The 19,536-nt window shown below is 43.0% G+C and overlaps 2 protein-coding genes across 11 annotated transcripts in view; one reads left to right on the top strand and one right to left on the bottom strand.

Moving 5' to 3' along the window:
* dnah9 (dynein, axonemal, heavy chain 9) overlaps positions 1-19,536 on the top strand; it is a 332,930-nt gene that overhangs the window by 10,114 nt on the left and 303,280 nt on the right. The gene's annotated exons all lie outside the window — the stretch shown is intronic.
* The window catches only part of myocd (myocardin), a 121,510-nt gene continuing 101,988 nt past the window's right edge, over positions 15-19,536 (bottom strand). For 5 of the 10 annotated variants that reach the window (XM_051416756.1, XM_051416758.1, XM_051416759.1 and 2 more), the window contains 10 exons: positions 10,083-10,267; positions 8,511-8,615; positions 8,058-8,386; positions 7,053-7,209; positions 6,411-6,944; positions 5,788-6,285; positions 5,298-5,438; positions 4,772-4,900; positions 3,031-3,088; positions 15-2,847 (listed from right to left, as the gene is read on the bottom strand). In XM_051416756.1, coding sequence (XP_051272716.1) covers positions 2,231-2,847; positions 3,031-3,088; positions 4,772-4,900; positions 5,298-5,438; positions 5,788-6,285; positions 6,411-6,944; positions 7,053-7,209; positions 8,058-8,386; positions 8,511-8,615; positions 10,083-10,267 — 2,753 coding nt within the window. In that variant the 3' untranslated portion in view covers positions 15-2,230. Of the gene's footprint in view, positions 2,848-3,030; positions 3,089-4,771; positions 4,901-5,297; positions 5,439-5,787; positions 6,286-6,410; positions 6,945-7,052; positions 7,210-8,057; positions 8,387-8,510; positions 8,616-10,082; positions 10,268-14,077; positions 14,234-19,536 lie in introns of all 10 variants that reach the window. The other 5 variants (XM_051416752.1, XM_051416754.1, XM_051416753.1 and 2 more) reach the window with 4 other exon arrangements.

The following is a 19,536-nucleotide window of genomic DNA, read 5'->3' as shown; positions in this document are numbered from 1 at the left end:
AGTAACTGCGGAAATGATTTTGCTGTGATAAGTTTATTGCTCGTCTTTCTGTAGTATACAGGGATGCAGGCAAATACTGTTTTTTTTATTATTTTTTACAATAGCAAAGCAAGTCGGTGGCCAAGCAACATGGAAGCTTCTGTCAGATGTGATTTTCTTTTCTTGAGAAAACGCCACAAGATAAAAAAGGCCAGTAGATATTCTTTCGACAGAAGGCAGGAAGTAAAGAATATCAGCTTTGTCATATAGTCAAGATGGGCATTAATAGCCTACAAGTAACCATAGAATCTATTTAACAAGTGCAACACTTCATAAGTAACAGGAAAAAGCAATATTTGGTCTAACCAGAACACAAAGTGAAACCCATGTTAACAGAGAACATAACTGTAAATGCAAGTAGGAATTGGCCAATGCTCCTAAAGCTATAATCTGACAGTTTGGGATTAGCTTTCTTGCCGAGAGTTAGCTCGATGAGAAGATGGACTCCACTTTACATGTGTCGGGTAAATATGAAGCTGGAGCCAGGACACTGTTAGCTTCGTTTAGCACAACAAACAAGGTAATAACTGCTGACTCAGGCTAATTAAAACTTTGTTTCCAGTCTTTATGTAAATGAAGATAACAGACTGCTGGCTGTGGCCTTAAATTTAGCGTATGAATGTGACAGTGGTGTCAATCTTCTCGTCTAACTACTGTTAAGTTTTCACGTTTGAAAAACAGACTGCTGCCCGAAAGTGAAAACTTAAAGGTGTAAATTCTCTCATTAGTGCATCTACTGTGTGTATAGGCCGGCTCTGGCTTTGCTGTGTTAATATGCAGTATTCACAGTAAAGATCTGAATATATTACATTTTCCTATTCACAAGTGCTAATTATGGACATTTCCACTTCGTATGATTCTTTATAGAAAAGTGTTTAAGAAAGCATGGCTTTTCGAAGTGGTTCCTTCACTTTGTGTCACATTTTTAAGAGATTTACTAAGAAATGTCCGTGGTCATAATGGCAGCACTGGAGTTTTCAGGTAAATCAAAGAGCCCCAATCTTTTAGAAAGGAATGTCAGTATAAATACAGGATAAAGTATAAATATAAAAAAAAAACACAAAATAAATAACTGTGATTGGCCTGGGAATAGAAAGGGTGAAAATTTGTCAGAACAAAAAACTACTAAATATGATAAAATAGAGATGAAGTTGTATTTTTCATTAACATTTGTCTGGTTTTGCTTTCTATGATAACGTCTGGTTTTCAGGGGATAGCAAATTATTAATACATTATAAAGGGGAAACTGGTATAAAATATTTTTAATAAAAAGCTGTTGCAAATAAGGCACAGTTTGTCTGCCGATTAAAACCGGTAAGACCAAAGGTTTTTCAGACATTAATGTCATTCTGTGGATAAATACGCCAAATAGTGTAAAGAAACTTGTATAAAAAAAGGTCCTTCAAAGGAATGACAACCATTTCTACACACATATTCTAAGCTCAAGCAAACTGTGACAAATGTGTATTTAGCTAGAGGTGCACAGTGAGATTTTTTTTTGTCATATTTACATCAATTGATGAACTGATTACATAATACACTTGATTTGTGGTTTGTGTCGTCTCCCACACCGCTGACAAAATATGCAGACGTCAACTTGTCTCTGTCAGTACAGATAGTTAAGATATTTACAAAATGGCCGTACTAAGCAATCCAATTCAGCTTGTAATTCCTTTTGTTTTTTTCCAGTAATACAAACATAAACTCAGAAAATATACAATGATTGTCAAAATGTGTCTTCAAGTCTAAGTGGTGTAACACTGATATTGCATAAAGTGTTGGTATAAAGCACTGTAATCTTTTATTTCCATTTTCTAGAAAATCCTTCATGTGTCCACTGTCATACTTATTTGGCAGTTGTGCGCATCATTGTCCAAAATGGACAAAGATCGTGTCAAACAGCACATAGTCTTTGGATTTTAGGTATTCTGACAACAAGAGAACCTCATTTCAGTGAAGTGGAGAAAATAAGTCAAAATATAATTCTGTAGTTGACTTTGTCATCGATCTTTGGATGAAGACTAATGGTCTACTTCCCTCTATATTATTATAACAAGAAACAAGTTGTGGCACTTGGACTGAAGTTCAGGTAGAACAGTTCTTTGGTATGGTCGAAGCTGATCAGCGGTCCGTACAGCTACTTGGAAGCTGGTGTCGTGATTGACGGCCGACTTTGGTGCCGGTGCTGCTTTCACCAGTGCTCCAGGTGAAGGTCCATGGCCGAGTTCAAGTTAATGTCTGTGACATCCAGGAACTCTGTGTTAAAGATGCTGGGCCCACTGGGCGGAGCAACGCTGAAGGCCGTGGCCAAGCTGGGTGGCGTCAGGTCCAGCCACTCCATCGTCTCCCACGGCGTCTCGCTGAAAGTCATGCTGACCATCCCCTGCACCTCGGGGACGGCGGACACTTTGGTGCTGATGGGTGACAGAGGGGTGTCCATCAGGTCCCTGTGGGTCATAAGTTTGTCCTGTTGGGGATGATGAGGGTGGCGGTGGTGGTTGTGGGGGCTGCCGTACCCTTCGCTGTCCCTGTTCCCTTCATCTTCCTGCCCCCCGTCCTCAGCAGCCATTTTAAGAAGGGCCACCTCCCCTCCCCGGCCAATTGGACTTCCCAGCAGAGTCTCCAGGTGGCTCTCAGTGATGTGATTGGCCGAGTGGTCGTAAGGGAGCTGGGTGGGGGACAGGTGTTCGTAGTGTCTGTGGAACCTCGGGATGAGGAGGCCGGGACACCCTGGGGACACAGTAATGTGAGGCACAACTTTGGTTACAGAGGACCTCTCCCTCTCTTCTCTGGCGTTAGCTGGCATCTCTTGAAGAGAAAGAGGAGAGGAGGGAGGGTCACAGCAGGTACTGGGATCTGATACCACTGTGTGGGGCAACTGTGATTTGAAACCAATGCACTTGGTCATTTACAAATAGATTCTAAACCATCCTGAATATACATGCACAGTGCTAGCTAAGCTAACGTTATTGGAGTGAAATTTCACCTTACCTCCACTCTCTATGAGCACATCCAAAAGTTCGTCCATCTGCTGACTTCTGGTCAGTTGCTGGAACAGTAATAAGAAGGTGATTCTTTTTATCAGTTGAACAATGTTTTAACAATTAAAAATCGAAGTATATTCAAGAATTTTGCATGAAAAGTATGCAAGCTTTCAAGCAGTCTACGCAGACTTGCAGAATAGAGTTTTGTTAATACAAACTGTTCTTGGAGACAGACAAGTTTATTGTTGGAGATCAAACTCTTTAACTAGCTTTTCTAACTGAAAGCCAACAAAAGGCTAGAGAGAGTTAATATGGGTCCAAGCACTTGTAGCACGGGGCTGTGAACAGTTTCAGTGTCGTACACACTGCATGCTCTGTTCAGTGAACTACGCTCTCTCTCTAAGCTTGTGCAAAAGGAAAATGTTTGCTCGCGCTGTAAAATAAAACTGCCTCATGGAAATGTTAGCTTGTCACTCCAGTGAGGCAGTAAAGGTGTTACAAACAAACTAATGTTAATTCTACAACATACTTTGGTAGGCTTCGTAGGTTGTGTTCGGATCAATTCAAAGGAAACAGTTTTTAAATGTAATTTTTTGGCTGTGAACACCACACAGCGTTCACATCTGTTGTATCCGGGAGGAGACAGTCTCTTGGTAGGTGTCCACAGGATCAGGAATTTCCACACTTCCTGTTCATCGTCTATGTAAGCAGTTAGATCAACGACCCGTTGTTGATCTAAAATGAAGATTCGGGGACTACATTGTTTTTTTCTTGCTGAAACACAGGTTGGTGAACTATTTCCATAATATAAGAGGAAGCTTCCAGATGTGGGAGTACAAAGCATTTGTCCAATCAGGTACTACCAGGAAGTGCTTGCACGGTTGTAGCAAGTTGTCGCCTTTTGTTGGTCAGTAGGACTAAAACTGTCCAATGCTGGGTGGCACAACCCCTCATAACCAAAAAGGCCCCTGTACCACACCGTACCTGTACGAATAAAACAAATAACATCCTGTCTGCCCGAGCACAGCCAGATAACACTACAGGTGGGTGACTTGTTGTCTTCTTGGGTGAAGAGACATTTTCACTGTTGGCTTGTCTAAGTTAGCTAGTAAGATAGGAATCTTGGTTCTTTTCCGTTGTCAAACTGATACAGTGTTTAGCTGAGCTAGTTGGCCAGCTCGCTGTGTCTGCAACATCCTCAGTGTCTTGGTCAAAAAAGCACCTTCCATTCATATTCAATCTATTTTGACAGAAAGAGGCTGCTCTTCTCCTTGTAGCTGTTATAGCCCGACACATACTGGATTTGTGAGACCGGTATTTCACAGTTTTGGAAATCCAATTACAATATATTGGCCAATATAAAAAATAAAAAAACATGAAAATGTCCTAAAATGACCTTTTTTTTTTAAAGAACTGTGACCATACAGAGCCGGCCAATCTACAGTTGAAAAATAAACTTGTTCGTGCTCTACTAGCTATCTCTCCAACTGAAAAACCTTTCTGAGTTACATCTGCCTTCAAAAAATGTTTGTACAACTAAAACACCAATCTGCTTCAGACTTGGTAAAGGGTGGAAAGTTAGTGCAGTGAACAAAGCGAATGGATGAATAAAAGAGGAGCAGTACAGGCGATGGACTTAAAGAGACAAAAAAAGAGGAGGAAAAGTGGAATTAGAGCAACGCCGATAGGTAAAATAAAATCTCTGGCCAGCCATTATCTACTGAATTTTAGCATGGATTTGAGTTTACCTGTTTGACTGCATCCTCATAGCATGGGGGCTGTCTTAAGTCAGATGCATCTGAATCTGAGCTACTGAAGGCAGGGGGAGAGACCTGGCACTTTTGGCCAACATGCCGAGGAGAGGGCGCTACTGACATCTATATGAGAAATAGGTGAAAAGTGACATTAGCCCACCAATTAGAATAGGGGAGCTTACCAAATGTGAGTGTATTGCAGATTTTAAAAAAGCAAAAAGAACTATCAGGGCCTTGGGACTGAATAATCTCATCACATTAAACATTTGAGAAAAGGGTTGGCGTTGTGTTCTTGTAAAGGAAAAGTCACCAACATGTGAAGGAATGTGTGATGAAAACGGAGCTATGACGAGAGTGACAATGAACCTCATAACAAAAGACAACTGTACAGAGTCAGAGACAGAACACAAATTAATAGAGAAGAGAAAAACAGTTACGTGAATGTGAGGTGATTCAGATGAAGTACACAACACCGACACGACAACACTGCAAATGCTCTTGTTGTTGACTTAATGTTTACCTTCGGTTGGATATTCGGGATCTCAGCCTTGGCTGAGCCGCCATGGCCACAATCAGCTGGGTTGGGAAAGACTCCCTGAAGGCCTCTTTGGTCAGAAGGATAAGAACAGTTCACTGCCTGGCCGCCATTCTTCTGCTGCATCTGTAGACACATGTAACCACAAATGTTAGAAAACATAGACATAAAAGAGAAGTTAAAAAATATAAGACATACTGTGGTTTTAGATTATTTGCAGAGGAATTAGCATGTTTTTGGCAACCTGAAGTGTCAGGCAAAATTCAACAATCATCTTTCTCTAGAATGACCTTTAAGATATGACTATATACATGTGCTTGTCTTTTCAACATAGCCTAGCACATAGCATATCTAAGTACAGGAAAGGAGAAAGTTGACCGAGGTTCTGACCGAGGCTTGCTCAACTGTTATTGGAGCACAGAGCAAAAAGGGGCGGGGCTAAGGAAATACCCTGCTGTCCATAAATACATCGTACCTGCATGTTGCGTGCTCTGTTATTCCCCTGGGGGTGGGGGTGACCGCAGCCGTCTCTTCCTAGCGGAGGTGACAGTAAGTAGGGGTTATTAGGAGACGAAGGCTGGGGGCTATTAGAAGGCTTTCCAATGGGGGAGTCTTGTGGTGAGCACTGTGGACTGAGGAAGGTCGACATTGTTGAGGGGCTGCCAGAGGAAGGGGTTGTGTCCATACACTGTGGCCCACTGGGGCCCCCCATATTGGAGAGGGGGGCGTTACAGTGTCCCATATCCTCCATGCAGCTGCCAGGAGAGCTCTTCAACTGTTTGGGGGAGGACAGAGGGCAGCTGGAGGACAAGGACATGGGCTCCTGCTTGATAGTCACCCCAAAGAAGTGCTGGCCCATCATGGCCGGAGTCTGCTGGTGGTGCATGGAGGGGTGAGATGGAGGAGGGATGGTGTCCTGCGTTGCTCCATAGCAGCGTTTCCTCTTGTGGAGCTGCATCTTCAGCTCTTCAACCTGACGAAGGGAAATATGTCCATCAAAGAAAAGCCTTTAAAGATGTTTGCAGATGTGTTGTTCTGTTACATTTTATTCTCTGATGACATGAACTGACGATGGCTGACACACTGATGGTCACTCACCTGTCTCTGCTCCTGGTGCAGCTTCCACGTCAGCTCCTCAATCACCTTCTGCTTTTCCACCAGCATCTTATCTTTCTCAGCATCCACGCCATCCATACTTCCACCCTCCCCTGCCCTCAGTCCTCCCCCGCCCAGGCTGCCTCCCCCCAGGCCGTCCTCCATGCTGAGCTGGGCCGGAGAAGGCTGCAGGGCGAACTGCGTGGGTGAGGACATGGGCACGTCGCTGAAGCTGTCAGGGAGCGAGCCGCTTAGGGACAGCTCAGAGGAGGCCGGAGAGATGGGAGGGGTGGAGGAGGTGCTGGGGTAAGGGTAGTAGCCTCCCTGGGACAGGGCGCTGGAGGAGGACGGGGACTGGTAGGAGGACAGGGACCCTGTGGGTGTGACCGGGAAGGTCACAGTGGTGATGTCAGAGGAGCCGGAGGGCGAGGAGCCGGCGTTGGAGTCCTTGAAGGGTCGGAGGCGCTCGATGAGGGCCGTCTTGGTGCCGGACACGGGCATCCCACGAATACGCAGGTGCTGCCTGAGCTCTGATACCTTACAATGCAAGAAGAAAAGAGATGTGAACATCAAAGTCATGTAGGCCCTCTTATAGTATCTCCAGTGTCCATTTTTCTTATCTTAGTTCGACTTTGGAACACCTACTTTTAGGTCATCCAGATTAGCTGGCAGGGGCCCAGGTTTGACCGGTGAGATGTTGCTTTGGTTAGGATATGTGGTCTTGACCGGAGAGGAGGAGTTACTGTTGGCTTGGCTGGGTGGACCACTGGAGCTACAAGCTGATAGCTGCTCACTGGCTCCTCTAGAATGGCAGAATGAAATGACTTAATCACAGAGGGAAATAGCAACAGTAAAAACATGCATCAACTTGGTACTACTTTTAATCAGACACCCTTTAAGAATGGATCAAATGATTTCTACTAAGGCTTTACAGAGCAGTTGTAAGCAATTAATAAAAACAAGTTTTAGGTTGCCAGATTGGAAAAAATGCCAGAAAAATGTAACTGAAACCGTTGATAAATACTATGTATTTATTTATTCAAATGTAGTGTAAAATATAAGTCCGCAGGCACACTGTGTGGAACACTTGTGAGATCTGTTGTAAGGGCCTTTATCAACCACTTCATAACTTTTATAATTGAAAATGACTTACTAGGTTGATAGCTTATTGGAAAGGAATCTATTAATAACCTAGTAATATCAGTAAGTTCCTAACTGTCTAATAAGCCATCAGGTTTACAGTTATAAGTCAATAGTAAAGGGTAATGGGTATAACTTTATAATAAACTAAAAATATTGCCTATTACTTATGTGGCATTAGTGAATCATTTATTAAGCATTAATAAAGCCATTTGTTCCAACTGGTGAGCCCTTTATAATAGATGCCTTACTCAAAGTCTATCATAAGATTTAAGATTTAATTCAATGACTTCTTGGGAAAAGTAGTCAGATAATCTCAACTGTTAACAAGTTCCACTTTAAACTGCATCTGATGGCCTTCATCAGGGAATGCTGTTGCCTCACTTGCATGGACTTCAGCTAACTCCATTCCCTGATGAAGACCGTAAAATCATGTGGTTGATAGCCCCAAGAAAAGCTAGTGAGGGGACGTTGGGTGAAGATTATGATTGGTCCTCCAGTGTGACTTACTTCTGGCTTTGGCTCTGTGGGTGGGGCTGGTAGCTGAAAGCGGGCTGCCGCTGCTGAGCCTGGGCCTGGGCCTGTGTCTGTGGAGTGTGTGTGTGCTGGTGCGACTGCTGCGACTGCGGATGTGTGTGAGCGTGTTTCTGCTGGCTGAGGATCTGCAGCTGCAGGAAGAGCTGCTGCTGCTGGAGGAGTCGGGCGTAGGCCGAGTCCATGGGCGGAGGGGACTTCTCTGCCTTCTGGTCCGGAGGAATGTACTGGTGGTACTTGAGCTTCTTCACCTTTGGCTTCACATCTTTGGGCTTCTTGTGTCGGTTCTTGTCTGATGTCTTGGACTGTTCAGAGGGTGAGACGGTGTTAGAATGGCAGCTAATATTCTTAACTAAGCATTTGCAAAAGGTGTAAAGTGAAGGAGAAATCCAAAAATCAAAGCAAAGTAAATTCTTAAATGTTGCTGACCTTGACAATAGCAGGAACAGATATTGGGGGAGTAGCCTGGCTGTTGTTGGCTCCAGACAGTCCTTCATCCTGGCTTTGATCAGGTGGGTCTCGGGTTGCACCTCCCTGTCAACAAATAAAAACAACACACTGTATACAGTCCTCTACAGGAGTGCAGAGCTGCACCTCTGGGTGGACTGAACAGGCCATTTCAGGATGTCCCCTGTGGTTTGGTCCCTTGAGATAAGCATGTTTCAAGACCTCAAGAGTCTTGGTCACAACAATGCTTTGGTGCTAGCATCAGCATGCTCATATGCTCACAGTGCCAATACTAACATACTGTACAAATGTTTACAGTACACGCTTACCATTTTCACTATCTTGGTTTAGTGTTTTGGAATGCCAATATTTGCTAGTAAGGAATATCTTCACACTTAATTTGATACTTAATACTGACAAACACCTTAATATAAAGTGCTACCAGTACTTCTACTTTACTTGAGTATTTTCATTTTCTGGTACTTTGTACAGTACATTTCAGAGGGAAAATATTGTGCTTTTTACTCATTACATTTATCTGACTGCTTTAGACAGTAGCTATTTGGCAGATTAAGGATTTAAATAATGAGTATTTAAAATACAATACAAAATAATAATAAATTAAACCACCTGACAGTATACAAAAGTGTACAACTAGCTTATGAGGTAATGCATCAGTCATGATAATTCAATAGCATAACATATAACTGTAACAGTGACAGCGGCCATTCAACCTGGACAGTGTGTATTTTGACTTTTATGCATTTTGCTGATAATACTCATGTGGTCTTACTTTTGTACACATTTGAGTGAAAGGCCTGAATCAAACAATGTGCACATTAGTAATATGTAAACTGGTGTGTTAAGAAGAGAGTTTCACTCAAACGGGTTTAACAATTCCATCACAGTATATCATAAAAGTGACTAAAACACCAACTGGTTTCCTTTATTTGGATATTTTTTAGACTGTGGTCACATGGTTTTTGCTGGTTTTGCCTTAGGTTCACCTGCCTACAATACTCATTTCTCTTTCAGGGTTATAATGTTGAATTGAGGAGGTGTGGGGATTGCTTACAAGACAGTCAGTTTGTTATCCAAATGGAATAATTTCTCCCCAAAATGCACATGTATTGATGTTTCATTTGCAAAAGTATTCCAAAAAGCTCTAAACAGGAGTTCCCAACTGACATGAGGCAGTGAGAGTTCATGATTCAGTTGGAACTGTCTAACAGGTATAAACAATCCTGTTCTGGCATGACTTTCAATCTAGTGACCGTTGCTGATGGCGACCGTTGGAATGAGGTCATCGTGAGTGAAAGGTAAGCAGTGAGGAAATGGAGGCCGCTGGCTCGGCGTGTAGGAATGTGACACCTGCCTAGTTCAACTCAGTCCAACGGTCAGTGGAAAGCAGAGGCTGAGGATGCAGTTCCCTCCGCCACCACAGGAGGGCAGGAGAAGCAAAGTAGAGATCCAGCAATGTCACAGAGAAAGACAGAGCAGAGAGAGAAGGCATATTTTATCTACATGCTGTTGAGAGACAGAGGTGACTTTTACCTGTCGTGGGCTGGTGAGGGCAGGTGAGGAGGAGGAGGAGGGCGTGCTGCCCACAGCCTCAGATGAAGGGCAGGCCGAGCCCTGCGACTCATCACTGTGATGCTGCTCTGGAGACAGACTCTCACTGCTGCTGTCCTCCTCAAACGCATAAGAGTCCTCCTGCTTAGGGAACTTACCATGGTGTACTGTAAGAAGAGCAGAGAGGGAGATGGGAGGAGGGTCAGTGTGCGTTCAGTTGTTTGGCCGTCAGTTCTATGGGCTTTTGAACATTGTTCTTACCAAATGTACGGCTGAGATCTGGAAACACCGTGACATTACGAAAAAGAAGTCTGATTACTAAGCAGGTTATAAGCCACATACTGATATTGACAATAATTTATATTTAAAAATGTTAATAATAATATTAATATTGTGTTAATAATACACATATAATAATATTGTGTAAATCATCCAGTGCCTCTTAAATCATTTCTGTTTCTTTACACTTTGTGCTTCACACTCCAACACAGTAAGCAGGGTTATGCTCCTTAAAGCTGCGTGCTAGTGTTACAGTAGAGGGTCATTAGTTTTTTTTTATAGATATTGTGATAATATTGTTTTATCATCAGGAATTATTTTGGCTACTAAAATCGTGTGGTGAAAAACTGAAAGTGAGCATATCCACAATGTCACTAATAAGCCCTAAAGAAAACTGAGCACACATAACCACAACAAGTACAGTAGGTGATAGTTGTGCCAGCTAGTAGTTTTACCATCTGGCCTTGTTTGTCTAACCTGTTTAAAACCAGTGCTCGTCCAACTTCTTTTTGTTGATGTCACCAGATCTCAACAATTAACTGATTGTTTGAAAATCACCAAAAACAAAACAGCTTTGTGAGCGCAGTCTTATCAGTAATGATGTAAATGGTGGCCGATTATAAAAGCATGACCCAAGTTCACGGCTTGATTACCAATCAGGCCTTCAGAGTTTGTAATTGCTACTCTGTCTGTTAATATTGTGTGCAAAACTGAAGCACATTATAAACTGAAATGATACTGATGATATGATACATTCCCTCCAATATTACCTAATCTTAAGGCCTGCCTTGTACTGGTGCCCTGAATGGGTATCTGTATCTGTTCAACCAACTAAATGATCTGTATGTGTATGGTGCTCAAACCGGAAAGTGGGTGGGACAAACCAGAAATTGAAAAGGGTTGATCAGAAGTTGCTATATTTAGAAAAACTATTCACAGCCTCAGAGTTGAACTTCAGAACAATGTTTCTGATCACAAGAGAAGGAGAACAATTTATCTTGTAACTATTTATCTGTGATTGATCTCTAAATAAATGGTCTAAATTGGTTTACAGGAAGTGTTTTTGCTATATTCGCGAGTACGGATATTACAGATACACACTTTACTCTGACAGTCGTAAGAAGCACATTATCTGTACCAGATACTCGTTTCTCACTGTAACTGATGGGATTCATCATCTTCTGCCAAAGTCGCTTTTTTTACATGACATTCCTGTGTCTGCGTACTGGTTTGAAGTGGGCGGGGCTTAGTTAGTAAAAAGGTGATGTCACATATTTCTGTGCACCAATTAGAGTTTGGCACGTTTGAATCAGAATGTGTGGACAGATGTGGGGCTGTTTGCTTCATGTTGCCAGGTCGCTGTCAGTCAAATCGCAGTAGGTCAAACTGCCCAAGTTGCAATGAGGAGGAATTGTCCTTTAAGTGTTGACATAAGGAAGGGACAGAGGGCGTTGTGTTGTTGCAAACTGCTGCACGTTGCACACAATGTATGTTTCCTGTGTGACCAGTGGTATTCACACACTGCCTGTCTGTCACTAACACCTAGTGCGACACTCAACCCGAAGGTGTTACGCCTTGTGGGTGAGAGACTGACACCGCCACTTTACATCCACCGCGCTCCTGATTGGCTGGGCTGATAGCGAGCACAGCTTTAATTGGAGGAGCTAAGAGTGGCTATCTAAAAGAGCTGAAGGGACAGAGCCAGGGGAGGGAGGTGGTAAAGGTTGGTGTGTGTGTGTGTGTGTGTGTGCGTGCAGAGGTATAAGATTCTCTTTTTGTATCCAAACATGTGACAGGCAGGAACAGACCCTGGTTTCAATCACAGCACCAGGCCCATTCTGTGCAACTCAATGACCTCGCAATACACACAAACACACACACACACACATACTCACAGAGCTTAACACACAGCTTAGTGCACACAGCATTGTCCTAAATGCCATTTCCTCCCACCTGTTCGTGTTTAACTCCTTCACTCTCCGCACTCAAACACGGCGACACACACTCTGAATGGGTCATGTGTGAATGTGCTGGTCCTCTCTGTCCTACATGCTGTCCAGTACATGGTGTTTCCATGAGTCTTTAAGTCAATTTGATGTCACTGGGAGATTGAGATGGCAGGATTGCAGGAAATCTGCGAGCCGTGTACACTTCCGCTTTTCAAGTGGCTAATTTAGAAGTTACGGCAGGTCACATAGTTTCCAAAATTACCGCGCAGAGGTTGAAGCGATCGTTGGGAGTGTTGTGTAAGGGAATATGGAGCTTTTAGGTGAGGGGTTAATGCTGCAGGCGAGGGGGACGCAACAGCCTGGTCCTGTCACAGAGCTTTGTAGGTGGCTGATTGGAGCTATACAGGCCTGTTAAAGCAGAGACAAAGCAGGGAGGAGGGGAGGTGAGTACAAACATACACACAGGTACACCCACACATACACACAAGGATGCACTCAAATTCAAATACACATCGCCACTTCTAAAGAAAAAGGGTGGACCCAAATACAGCTGCTGTTCATCTCAATAAACGGCGCTCCCTTCCTCCTGCAGAGGTAGTGTAAACCAGCTGACGGCAGCCGCCGTCTCCTTTACGCAACATGTTTACTGGAAGCTCAAGGGGGCAAACATAAAACTGCTAAAACACCAAAGTCTAAAAAACACTACTCGCGCTGCCAAGAATGATATAGAGAGAGTGAGTAACATGTTGAGCATTAGACGACAAACAGTGTGAGTACAGAGCTCCGCAGTGGGACGGCTCGGGCGTGACACTTTGCACAGCGCTAAATCAATGCAGCGTCTAAGCATGTATGTTGTCCATTTCCTTAAATCAAACACTGGAGGAGGCGGAGGTCTCCAGAGGTCTCCACATACACTTTAATCCTCAATATACATTTAGTAAAGACAGCGCCTCTTCTGAAAGAACCACAATAACTACATTTTTGGAGATCTACACCAGGTTCAAGAGATTTTCTGAAGTAAGCATGATGATCTTAAAAAATGTAAATAACATTCTCTGTGCTACAAATACAAATAAATGTGTGTTCCTGCCAAGAACTGTGGATCACATTAAGAAGGAACAACAGGAAACAGGTACGGAAAGAGTCCAGGATATGTAAAGGTGGGAAAGGGAAAATTCCATATGCCCTCATCTAATAAGTCACCCTTTATAGAAGGTTTTTAAGTTAATTAATGGCTAATACAGCATTTACTAATGCTTAACAGATCAGTAAGTGTTAAGGAGGTGTTAATAAATTAAGTAAATGGTCAAGGGGTCCAACCACTTAGAGGGACAACCTGGGACCACAATAGTTCTTATTAAAGCAATATCATAAAGAGAGAGTATCAGATCTTCATTTACAGACTAAATGCAATGTCTAATTCATTCTGTTCCCACAAAGCTTTCTGTGGTGGAGAATGCTGATCAAAGATCTACAATAAACACTCTACTGTTTGATAAAATGATGTGACTGTTTTGAAGTCCAGCAGTGCAGTCATTAAAGGACATGCTTGTTTGAGTAGATTACAATCTCTAACAGAGTGCTTTGTAGTATAGGACCTAAACAATGGATTGTTAATACACACACACAGTCAGGAGGGAAGCGTGCTCTCCTTCTCACTGCACACAGATGTGGAGTCACGCAGGTTTGAGATGCAGCAGGTGTTAAAGGTGTGTTACACACTACACAGCAGCATCCCTCTGCTGATACCTGTCATTGTGATGGCAGAGTCTAGGGGAATGATATTCTTTTGGACCAGCTCCAGGGGCCCCGGCCTGAGAGCCAGCTTCTCATTCAGGTCCTCGGCGAGCCGGGCTCGCCTTAGCCTCATCTGGGCCTCCAGAGAGGAGCAGTCTGAGGCCGGGTCTACACAACACACAGCAGCACCACACCATCAGCAACACTGGACACACACACACCAGGGAAACACTGCTTATACAGTCTGTACATACTGCAGTATTGCACTGTAATTTGCTCCAAATTGTATTTAAGCGCAGTTTTACTTAAGCTATATATTATATATATTTCTATCTATAAAAACAGTATACAGTATGAAGTAGTCTCCAAATGAATGAATCAGTAAAAATGTCCAAAAAGGTGATATATAATAATATAACACTGACAAGAAGCATTCTGTGGCGTAAGAAGTACTTTTACTTTGTCATGTCAATCAATTTGAACTGTCATGTAATTCATATGAATTCATTCATAAATCATGTAGCCGAACCCTAAAACACCGTGTGGCTGCGGTCATGCTGTTGTTTATAGTAATTCAATTTAAAAAAGTGCAGTATAATTTTCAACTTGTGGACTGCTGCTGTTAGCTCACTAGCCACGCTCACAACACTGCCTAATGAGGATACATAAACAACCATTTGTAGTCGGAAAAGTATTGACCAATCACGTTTGAGCAGGCTTTGGTTGCAAAAGAGGCGAAACACTCTGGCCAAAATGCAATCTCGGAGCCCATTGACTATCATCTGACGACAATTTCGCTTTTTGCTATCATTTTATTCATTTGTGTGCATTCATATGCAGAAATCTGTTAGCAGAAATGGGTCTTTCTGGTCATTCTTGCATATCCAATAGCTAATCAGACTGCAGAGGAAGTCTTAGCCCGGATATCCACTGGCTACACCGGAAGCCCCCAGAGGTTATATCGTTGTCAGACAGGTTCTGAGACAGCAACCCTGCCCAGCATTCAGCCAGGTGAAATTCAGTCCAAGCAGCATCTCTGCTGCCCCACATGAAGGACAAGCTAACATTACAGGGTAGTTGCGTTTTATAAAGTCCCCTGCTGGCCCCTGCTGCACGGCTTGCTGCAACAAACGCTGACAAATGTAAATTCGAACAAATGATTACATGTTGAACATTTCACTTTCTTTTCAATTAGTAACTACATTAAAGTAGTTTATGAAGCAGTACCATTTAAACATGAACACTGCACACAGATTGTAAGTTATGGGTTACCATTTAATGTATAAGTACCAAAAATACCTCCTAAAATCAATAGATCTTTTTTAAGATCAGACTGCTAAATATTGCGGGGTTTTTCATCTCATCTCATTTTTTTCCATTTCATCATCATGTTTTTCCTCCATGCAGTTAACCCTGCTGTATCCTGCTGTCATTTCCCCAACAAACACATGACTTCCCTCAGCCTTCCTTCAATAATTAATATTGCTGGATCGGTTCTAATATCTGTTCAGCTGCTCCACTCCCAGTACAGCCAGACACTTTTGAGTACTAGAAAAATAAATGGAGTGGCTGTAATTAAAGGGCTGCAGCGGGTGAGATTTTCAGCCTTCCACACTCTCTCTCTGTTAACTCCAGTATAAATAATCAGGGCCGGAGCTAACCTGGCTTGGCCTACAATCTCTCCACCGGACTGATTACCCGGCAGTGAGGAGAGCACACCACATCAGTAGAGTAACAGCACTTATTTGGTCAAATATAATTTCAGTGGGATATTTCTGAGGGCTGACACAGGATACAGCGCCAAAATAAAATGAATGATATTGTGCTGGACAACTCAGGTAGAGTATTACTGTCTGATGAAGAATGAGCCTGAAATTTAATATTTCAAAAGAAACTTTAAAAAATAGTTCAAACATCAAAATTAAGTTTATATTAATGTGCAATATTACACATTTTTAATCTCCTGGTATAAAATATTTGGCTTATTCATTCAAATTAGACTTCTATAATCCTGTAAACTTAGAGGATGGATGCAAGATAAAAACAGATAGAATATTTGGGTGGGAGATAAACATGAAAGAAAAAATGTAGGAAAGAAAAACAGACTGATCAAAGAAGAAGAAAATAAAAAAAGAGAGTGAACTTGTGTGCGACGTGTGCTGATCCCCAAAAACAGGATGAGAGGATGGATGGATGGTAGGAATTAAGGAAGAATTTTAAGGAGGTAGACATGAGTAAGTGGGAAATTAAAGTTCAAAATAAAAGGGAAGGACTGGAAGGAGTAAAGAAAGAAATAGTTTTAAGCTGGTAAAAAGAATGACAGAATTAAGGAAAGTATAAGAATATTGTTAGAAAAAGGAAAAGTAAAAGGAACAAAACAATAAAACAAGGGAAGAAAAGGGATAAAGAGATGTAACAAGGCAGTGAATGCCACACAGGGAGGCCAGTGGGCAAAGCACATGGCCTGCCTGGATCCAGTCCCCTTCCTCAGAGGGGAAGTGGGGAAGCTGCTGGTCCGTGGTCACGTTGGCGAGTCGTCGCCGTCCACCAGCAGGGTGACATCATCATCTGTTTATAACTCAGCTGCCCATAGAGTCTCCCGCCTCACCTGTCACCGACCGGCCTGATTTAAGAACTGATTTGACATCACAGGGACACATGGAGCTTTAAGTGTGTTTAACCAACTGCCTAAAAAACGTGTTTGACCGTGGCTGCGCTGCACCCGCTCGGCCGTAATGTAACCTGATCCAGTGAGTCTGAGGCTGGCTTACAGACTTTTAAACATTCTGCGGCAGTATTAAAACACACAACGCACTTTAAACCTATTGCAATACATATACCTGCTGACTGTATCAGTCAAATGTAAACACTACACTAAGAGGTAAGACGTATGGTGCATTAGGCAGGAATAATTCCCTTTGTGTTTCCATCCACGGAGGATTAAAGCACCGCAGCTGAGGGAATGAAGATGGGGTGTTTTATGCAGGAAAGAGAACAGTAAACCTGCAGCTACAGCCCTATTATCTTTATGAGGAAATATTAGATTTTATGTGTGTGTGTGTGTGTGTGTGTGTGCACGTGTGTGTGTGTGTGTGTGTATATTCAGACCTGTGGCCAGCAGTCAGACAGTGTGCTCCTATGCAGGCCACACGCCAGTCAGGCCTGAGAGGCTGGGGCGGATTCTTGAATAGCCTAATAAACACCAGATGTTCCCTGGGTAATATATACACAGACCCTGTGCCGTGTCCATCTCCCCAGCAGGAATAACACAGCCAGGCAGAGCCAGCAAGCATCTGAAGGATCACATCGACAGCGGCACTTTTTGACATAAAGAGCTGTGAGGGCAAAATACGCTGATGCCAGTTTTAAGGGTGTGAGAAAGTGTGTACTAACAAATCTTTGCAACCCTCTTCCATCTGTGCCACCGCCTGCAATCAAGAGATAAACAGCCAATTGAAATTTCTTTTTTAAAAAAGCGCTTGGAGCCCCCCTGGCCAATTGCGTTTCTCCTTGCTGCCTTATCTGTGACAGACTCCTAGAAACTGATAGGGCCTCGTCGGGCCTCTGGATTCCGTTCCCCCGCACACTTACCAGCAGTTTATCTGGAGGCTGGAGCCTCTGTGAAATGGCAAACGGTGCCAGAGATATCATTCAACAAATCCCTGGCCTGCAGTCCCAGTCCCCCCCCCAAGTCCCCTTGTTGTTCCTGTAGGCAAGTAAGTGAAAGAAGAAAAACGCTTCGGCACACTGGCATCGCTCACTGCTCATGTTTGCCAAGACGACACAGCGTTGCAGTATGAGGAATTGATAAGATCTTAGTTTATAAGTGGCTGTGTAATGTCTCATGATGAACAAACGTTTGGTTCCTTATGAATATTTAAAAGTGTCGTCAATGCCAACAAAAATATTTATCGACGCATGACATTTGTGGCATGTAGAGGCTGAAGGAGATAGCTGCAAACATTACAGTGCTTCCATGACCTACAGAACATGAGAGGTCATTAATCATAGCTACAGTGAGGATTTAAGAGCACGCTCAGTACACTCTCGGTCTACTTGTTCTCATCACTATGTCTTGACATTAAGAGCACAAAGTCTTATAAATGGCAGCTCACACTGCATGTAGTTGTGTTTGGGCGTGCCTCTGCTTTGATGTGGCGTTTGCAGGCGCTGTGCTGTAAACAGGTACCGTCAACATAAATCTAGCTGAGCGGTTGCTGATTCTTCTGAGGCAGAGAGCCTCTTCCAGCACGAGAGCATTCCTCGGCGGTCACTCAGCGACCTGTCTGCCTACTCGCTGGCTGCAGGCGCTATCTGCCTGTCTCCCTGCCTGTCGGGTGGATATATCCACCTGCTTCCTCTACTATACGTCCACCTCTGCTTCTGTCACTACCTGTGGATTTATCCGTCTCTGGAGTCTGGATCTGCTTCTCTTTAGAGCATCTGTCATCTTAACTGTTTTCTTTTCTTCCTTACCTGTTTCTCTCTGTCCGTGTTTAATGCTTTAATCTGCGGCTTTTGTCTTTTGTTCTTGATTTTATGGTGAGGAAAGTGAATCAGTCAGAAAAACTGTAAAAACTAGCAAGAGTCTGCAGGTTTCCACTGCAAGCACTTTGATCCCAAAACATAACTAGAGCAGCTGATTTCACTGATTAGTTCCCTCTTTCTTGGTTGAAGTTCATCAGTGAAATCATCTGCTGATTCCTGAGCTACACTATTCCTCTGTCTCCATCCTTCTTTCTCTCTCTTTCCTGTTTTGTTCTTTTACGAGCGGCTGGCAGCATCAGATTGTACTGTTTCAATTCAAAACTGCGATAGATAATCAGTCCTAACTTTTTTCTTTTTACATATCAGGCAATATGTCAGACTCAATGATCCGATTCATGTGAAACTCAGGGAAATGATGCTTCTTAAATGCGTTCCAAAATTTTCAAAATAATACTGATTGAGCCAAGGGGAGCTACAATTAAAGGGCACATATGAAAAGGCAATAACTGCTCGGATTTCCCACACTGCACTAGATGTTTGAACCTTTACATCCACGTTGCTCTCCAAGACTGTCAACATATAATATTAGATTTTTCACTGTACTAAATTACTTAAAAATCTGTTCTTCATTTGTCCGCTTAATAGCTGAATGGCTTACTGCATCATTTCTGTATTTAAATTTTTACATCAACAACGGAACAAATGACAAAAGATTTCCCCTCAGAGTTTTAGCGTAATCCAGCTCATTGTTTTGGTTTTTAGGGCCAGCAACATTACTGCTTTGGTTCACCCTCTTGGCTCTCATCAGCCAGCAGCTGTATTTAGTGAATAAGCTCTGATAAACCCACTGTACATGACCTGCCCAGCACCAAACAGCAGACAGAACAGAGTTAGCGACTAGCTGGTGAACATGCAGTATTTAGCAGCTAAAGAGACAGATATTTCTCTCAGCAGTTGGTGGAGACCATAAACAGAGCCTAAGG

Source organism: Dicentrarchus labrax, unplaced genomic scaffold, assembly GCF_905237075.1.
Source record: "Dicentrarchus labrax unplaced genomic scaffold, dlabrax2021, whole genome shotgun sequence".
In the NCBI taxonomy this organism is placed as follows: Eukaryota; Metazoa; Chordata; class Actinopteri; family Moronidae; genus Dicentrarchus; species Dicentrarchus labrax.
Note: the sequence above shows the minus strand (reverse complement) of the source record. Positions and strands in the feature narration are given on the sequence as shown.